The sequence below is a fragment of the Palaemon carinicauda genome, chromosome 7 (genome assembly GCF_036898095.1).
Source record: "Palaemon carinicauda isolate YSFRI2023 chromosome 7, ASM3689809v2, whole genome shotgun sequence".
Classification (NCBI taxonomy): Eukaryota; Metazoa; Arthropoda; class Malacostraca; order Decapoda; family Palaemonidae; genus Palaemon; species Palaemon carinicauda.
The window spans coordinates 159,939,543-159,947,042 of NC_090731.1; the positions used below are offsets into that span (position 1 = coordinate 159,939,543).

General features: G+C 39.0%; 2 protein-coding genes across 2 annotated transcripts in view; one reads left to right on the forward strand and one right to left on the reverse strand.

The window, feature by feature from the left end:
• The window catches only part of LOC137644623 (uncharacterized), a 966-nt gene extending 144 nt beyond the window's left edge, over window positions 1–822 (reverse strand). The window contains exon 1 of the mRNA XM_068377575.1: window positions 122–822. Coding sequence (XP_068233676.1) covers window positions 122–822 — 701 coding nt within the window. The remainder of the gene's footprint in view (window positions 1–121) is intronic.
• Window positions 1–7,500, forward strand: part of LOC137644624 (serine-rich adhesin for platelets-like) — a 739,321-nt gene that overhangs the window by 475,003 nt on the left and 256,818 nt on the right. The gene's annotated exons all lie outside the window — the stretch shown is intronic.

Consider the following 7,500-nt stretch of genomic DNA (forward strand, 5'->3'; position numbering starts at 1 on the left):
ATTTCAGTTAGTTATATACAGGTATAAGGGTTTTATTACGTTAATTATATTGTACTTTTATAAACCTTGAGTTTGAGTGTTGTTTTTTTTTTTTTTTTTTTTTTTCTTTTGAAGGGTGCACTTTAGAGCTGGGATCCATTTTGGAGCTGGGATCCATTTTGGAGCTGGGATCCATATTGGAGATGGGGTCCATATTGGAGCTGGGGTCCATATTGGAGCTGGGGTCCATTTTGAAGCAGGGGTCCATTTTGGAGCTGGGCTCCATGTTGGAGCTGGTGTCCTTATTGGAGCTGGGGTCCATTTTGAAGCAAGGGTCCATATTGGAGCTGGGATCCATTTTGGAGCTGGGGTCCATTTTGGAGCTGTGGTCCATATTGGAGCTGGGGTCCATTTTGAAGCAGGGGTCCATTTTGGAGCTGGGGTCCATTTTGGGGCTGGTGTCCATTTTGGAGCAGGGGTCCATTTTGAAGCAGGGGTCCATTTTGAAGCAGGGGTCCATTTTGGAGCTGGGGTCCATTTTGGAGCAGGGGTCCATTTTGGAGCAGGGGTCCATTTTGAAGCAGGGGTCCATTTTGAAGCAGGGGTCCATTTTGGGGCTGGTGTCCATTTTGGAGCAGGGGTCCATTTTGGAGCAGGGGTCCATTTTGGAGCAGGGTCCATTTTGAAGCAGGGGTCCATTTTGGGGCTGGTGTCCATTTTGGAGCAGGGGTCCATTTTGAAGCAGGGGTCCATTTTGAAGCAGGGGTCCATATTGGAGCTGGTGTCCATATTGGAGCTGGGGTCCATTTTGAAGCCGGGGTCCATTTTAGTGCTTGGGTCCATTTTGGAGCGGGTCCATTTTTGAAATGGGGTCCATTTTGTTTGTTTGAGAGAGAGAGAGAGAGAGAGAGAGAGAGAGAGAGAGAGAGAGAGAGAGAGGAGAGAGAGAGAGAGAGAGAGAGAGAGAGAGAATTTAAATACTAATTAATCCCTCCGCTATTGATCAAAACTAACGTCATCCTGGAATTTGTATGGCTATTATCTAAACCAAATCAAGCAAATATATATAACTATTGTGTTTCTATAATAGAGTTGAATCCTTTCTTCTACCTGATTTTACTTCCTCTTGTTTTGTTGAAGTTTTTATAGTTTATATAGGAAATATTTATTTTAATGTTGTTGTTCTTAAAAATTTTATTTTTCCGTGTTTCCTTTACTAACTGGGTTATTTTCCACGCCCATGGTTTAAAGGTCGCTCATGAATGGCAGAGGCAAGGGACAGTGACATTGCCCTAGCAATCAGGACAACCGGGCCTAGAGACTGACCATACATTATATGATCAGCGCCCAAGCCTCCTATCCACCCAGTGGCTGCTGATGACTCAGCAGATAGACCTATAGGCTCCCCCCCCAACCTTAGCTCACAAGGATGGTAAGGTTGCAGACACTAATGGCACTAACGAGACTGAGCGGGACTCGAACCCTATTCTGGCAAACACCAGGCAGAGACGTTACCAATCAGGCCACAGCATTCTGCTTCTCCGACTAAGGTTGTAGCTTAGCAAGTAATAATCTATAATCTAATCATGATTTCACTTATATCCGTCTAACAAAATAGTTAGGTTACGTTTCAAGTTTGTCTCTAAAATTCTCAATTTTGATGGATATATAGAACAGAGTAATAAAGAAATATATATATATATATATATATATATATATATATATATATATATATATATATATATATATATATATGTATGTATATGTATATATATGTATGTATGTATATGTATATATATATGTATATATGTATATATATATATATATATATATATATATATATATATAGTAAATTAAAAAAATGTTAACACCTTGAAATCGATTGCAATATTTAGCAATGCGCACGTTAATGGAGGTTATCGTGACTCTGGCAGTAGTATGTGTTCGCTGTCGCCACACTCAGTTGAAGTCTGCAACTATCCAATAATTCGTGAGATCTTTCAATTATAATTTTATTTTTTATGGAAGATTATATTGACGTTTTTAACCGCCATTTTTTTTATTGGTTTTGATATTTGGTTATTGCAAATTAGCATATTTAATTAGCACATGAGTTATGATGGTTGTTATTTCAATTTCAAGATAACATGTTAGATTTTGGAAACCCTTTTTCATTTTTTTAATATTTGGTTAGGTTTTTGGAACCCTTTTGTTCTACTTTTTAATATTTCGTCAGGTTTTGGAAAACCTGTTTTCATTATTTAATATTTTATGTTTAAGATAAACCCGTTTTTTTACGTTTTAATATCTTTTTAGGTTTCGGAAAGACTGAAAACCTTTTTTTACTTTTTCAATATTTTGTAAAAGTTTTTGGTAAACTTTTTTTTACATACATTGTTAGGATTTGGAAACCCTTTTTTTTAATTTTTATTTTCTGTACAACATCGTGATAATTCATTGCACAAAGAAAAATTTCAGTTTTCATTTATTCGCCTAAATGGTCTCTTCTTTATTACACTGAACAAAGGGAAAAATGAGAGAGAGAAAAAAACATTAATCGCTACCTCCGCTTCCAAGCCGGGGGGGGGGGGGGCAGTTAAATCTAGGTGGGGGATGAGGGTTAATACCCTTTTTGAATGACGTTAGTTCTAACGATGTGAATGACAAGAGATTTTTTTTTCTTCAAGTGAACTAATGGTTTTTCTCTCTAAACAATTCGGTATTGTTGTCATATTTATATGTTTTCGTGTCAAGAACATTGTTCTTCGGGGAATCCTTTTGTTTGTTTGTGTTTGTTCGTTGTAATTTTGTGTTTGTGAAACGGTCACTCATCAGACTTATCTATTATACATTTAAGGTTTAACTTCGGGATCATGGTAGGTCAAACAAGAAAACATTGACCATTACCAAATTCTTGCAAATTAATTTTGACATACCATGAGTCATGGTATTACAATGAAACAGTTTTCAATAGAATTGGGGAGATTGAATAAAAAGCCTTCAGAAGGATATTAGGAGTTAAATGGCAGGACAGGATCAGAAATGAAACTATAGAGATTATTCGACTGCCATATGTCGATGGAGATGGTTTGGTCATGCTCTTCGCACTCCCCAAGAGAGATTAGTTTACCAAACGTTTAGCTGGCCTCCACGAGGCACTAGAAGAGGTAGAAGTAGCAGGCCTACATGGCTGAGGACTATGAAGCGTCAAGTAGATGATGAATGGTGAGGTATTGAATTAAAAACTCAAGATAGAGACGACTGGCGAAACCTAACCGTGGGCTTTGCGTCAATAGGCCTAGGAGGATATGAGGATGATGAAAAACGCCATGTAAATAGACATAATTTAATGCTAAATCGCGAAGTTGGTAGCTGTTAGCTAATCTATCTTTAAAGGTTTACAGGCCGCTCATGAATAGCAGAGGCATGGGAAGGTGACAATGCCCTAGAGACTGACCATATATACATATGAATAGCGCCCAAGCCAACTCTCCACCCAAGCTAGGAACATGGAAGGTTAGGCAACGGCTGTTAATAACTCGGCAGGTTCCCCCAGACCACCCCCCTGTAGCTCACAAGTATGGTAAGGTTGCAGATACTACAAGTTAGGACCTGGGAGGGCCAGGCAATGGCTGCTAATGACTCGGCAGGTAGACCTATAGGTTCTCCCAAATCCCCCATCTGTAGCTCACAAGGATGGTGAGGTTGCAAATACTACAAGAAGCTATCGAGCATGAGCGGGTCTCGAACCCCAATCCGATTATCACCAGGCAGGGACGTTTCCAGTAGGCCACGACGACATTGTGCAGGTTTCAACCTCAAAGCCATTGCCCGGCCCTCCCAGGTCCTTTGCTTGTAGTATCTGCAACCTCACCATGGTTGTGAGCTACAGAGGGGTGGTAAGGAGGATCCTATAGCCCTTGCCTGGTACTCCATGATCCTAGCTTGGGTAAAGAGGGGGGCCTTGGCCGTCATTGCACCTGAAGCGGTGCACTGTAGGCATTAATCAAACGAAGCTCTGGAACGTCTTTCGGGCCCAGCATGCGGTCAATTTTTCAACTCTTTACATCACCTTCGTTCCCGCTTCATTTCTTCCACTTGCTTAAAACACCACTTGCTAAAATACCACTTGCTAAAAAAACCACTTGCTCTAAAAACCACTTGCTAAAATACCACTTGCTTAAAAACACCACTTGCTAAAATACCACTTGGATAAAAACACCACTTGCTAAAATACCACTTGCTAAAAAAAAAAAACCACTTGCCAAAAAAACCACTTGCCAAAAAAACCACTTTCTAAAAAAACACTTGTTAAAAAAACCACTTGCTAAAATATCACTTGCTAAAATACCACTTGCTAAAAATAACCACTTGCTTAAAAACACCACTTGCTAAAAAATCCACTTGCTAAAATACCACTTGCTATAAAAACCACTTGCTAAAATACCACTTGCTTAAAAACACCACTTGCTAAAATACCACTTGCTTAAAAAACCACTTGCTAAAAAAACCCCTTGCTGTAAAAACCACTTGCTAAAAAAACCACTTGCTAAAATACCACTTGCTCTAAAAACCACTTGCTTAAAAACACCACTTGCTAAAATACCACTTGCTAAAAAAAACCACTTGCCAAAAAAAACCACTTTCTAAAAAAAACACTTGTTAAAAAAACCACTTGCTAAAAAACCACTTGGTAAAATATCACTTGCTAAAATACCACTTGCTAAAAATAACTACTTGCTTTAAAACACCATCTAGTACAATCTGGGCGCTGAACGGCCTCCCTGACTCCAGCGCAGGGACACATGGCTCAAATCCATAAATCCGAACAACCCTGGTTTTTGTAACCCAGTTAAATCTGGTCAGTACATCGAGTGTGAGGTCATGTTCTATAAATAGTTGCTCTTGTCATTGATTCTGGCTGGAGTGACGAGTTGGCTCCAACGGAAATTGGTTTGGATAGACGCAATTAAAAGAAAGGAGAGAGAAACACCGGTACGAGGACTTGTTTATTAGACTTGAAAAACAGCAATTTTAATCGAAATTTTTCCGTATAAATAAACCGTTCTCAACTGTATTTCAGTAAAATACAGGCGACCGTAATTTTTACCTTTCTTTATTATATTTTACGGGTTGGTGACCATAATGTCACTCCTTTACGTCACTATATCCGTTTTTAAAACGGTAAATGCCTGGCAATATTTATTCCAGGATTTTTACCGTATTCTACACCAAATTTTTAAAGAGTTTAATTTCTCCAAAATAACTTTTAACATTACTTGCTTTGGAAAAATGTCCAATTTCCATACTCTATCAATTGTCTCATTTTATTAAAACGGATTGTGATTAATCTGCGCCTTTCTCATAACATTGAAGTACCAATTCGTCTAATTACGTGATCTTGAGTTTATTTCCGTCATAAATACTTTCAAGTTTTCACAGTACACATCCAGGCGACATTTCTTCTTGATGACGGTCGGTAACTCGTGAAAATGTCCTCTTTCCTCAGATAGACTCCTCAACGTTTACAGACGGTTAAAGTCCCTTGCTAACATGCCACTTGCTAAAACGCCACTTGCTAAAATATCACTTGCCCTCAATTCACAGCCTCTTTGATGTCGTCCTAGAAGTCATCGTCGTCCTTTAATTCATCAAAGTCGTCATTGTCAAAGTTGTCCTTTTTTTGGTTGAGTTCTCTTGCTTGAGGGTACACTCAGGCACACTATTCTTACTTATCTTCCTTTTGTTTTGTTAAAGTTTTTATAGGTTATGAAGGCGATGTTTATTTCAATGTTTCTGCTCATAAACTATTTTATTGTTCCTTGTTTCTTTTCCTCACTGGGCTATTTTACTTGTTGGAGCCCATGGGCTTATAGCATCCTGCTTTTCCAACTAGGGTTATAGTTTAGCTATAATAATAATAATAATAGTAATATAGAAATCGTCAATTTCTATTTTATTTTTCCTTGTTTCATTTCCTCACTGGGCTATTTTACTTGTTGGAGCCCTTGTGCTTATAGCATCCTGCTTTTCCAACTAGGGTTATAGTCTAGCTATAGTAATAATAATAATAATAATATAGAAATCGTCAATTTCCTTGTTTCTCTAATGCTCTGGCAAACTCTGGTCTTGTCATTATTTATTTTTATTTTCTTCAGCTCTCACAACCTTTCAATGGTTACTGTTTTACGGGTAATTTTGTACACTCGAATCTCTACTGTTGGCTCTAGAGCCTTTAATTATGCTGCACCAAGGCTATACAATAGGCTCCCACGAGACATCCGAATAATTGAAGATATTAATGTTTTTTAAGAAGAAACTGAAGACTTTCTTATTGAGCGAGTGCTTCGATAATGATGATTTAGAAGTAAGCGAACAATACGCGATGTGGAATGTTAAGTTCTCTCGAATGAACATCATGAAGCAACCGTGGAGGTCTTATAGAGAGTAGGGTTCCTCTGCTGTATCCTATAGAGACTAGGGCTCCCCTGCTGTATCCTATAATAGAGAGTAGGGTTCCCCTGCTGTATCCTATAATAGAGAGTAGGGTTCCCCTGCTGTATCCTATAATAGAGAGTAGGGCTCCCCTGCTGTATCCTATAATAGAGAGTAGGGTTCCCCTGCTGTATCCTATAATAGAGTAGGGCTCCCCTGCTGTATCCTATAATAGAGAGTAGGGCTCCCCTGCTGTATCCTATAATAGAGAGTAGGGTTCCCCTGCTGTATCCTATAATAGAGAGTAGGGTTCCCCTGCTGTATCCTGTAATTGAGAGTAGGGTTCCCCTGCTGTATCCTATAATAGAGTAGGGTTCTCCTGCTGTATCCTATAATAGAGAGTAGGGTTCTCCTGCTGTATCCTATAATAGAGAGTAGGGTTCTCCTGCTGTATCCTATGATAGAGAGTAGGGTTCTCCTGCTGTATCCTATAATAGAGAGTAGGGTTCCCCTGCTGTATCCTGTAATAGAGTAGGGTTCCCATGCTGTATCTTATAAGAGAGACTAGGGTTCTCCTGCTGTATCTTATAAGAGAGACTATGGTTCCCCTGCTGTATCCTATAATAGAGTAGGGTTCTCCTGCGCTCTCCTATACAGAGTAAGGTTCCCTGCTGTATATGCAGCCCTTAAAGTAAAAGTAAGTAAAGTAACCTGTTTACAGGCAGGCTCATTTCATCGATTGAGGAATCATTTCACTAGAGTGGAAGTAAGGTTGTAGTAGAGTGGAAAGAATGAATGATTTTAAGTTCTCTGGCATCTTAAAAAATCATTCTTTCTTTCTTTCCAATATAGTTCAACATTACTTGCACTCTAGAATGGTTGAACTATAGTGGAAAAACTGACCAAGTCCGTTAAATTTCGAGATAGCGAAGTGGAGAGGAGGCTGAGGAAGGGGGGTGAGGGAGATGAGGGAAAAGCTAAATGAGATAATGAGCATGATGAGAGTACAAAAGGAAGGTGAAAGCAGAGTAAATTTTAGTAATGGCCAGTGAACGTTATGATGTGCATGCATGCAAATCATAACTA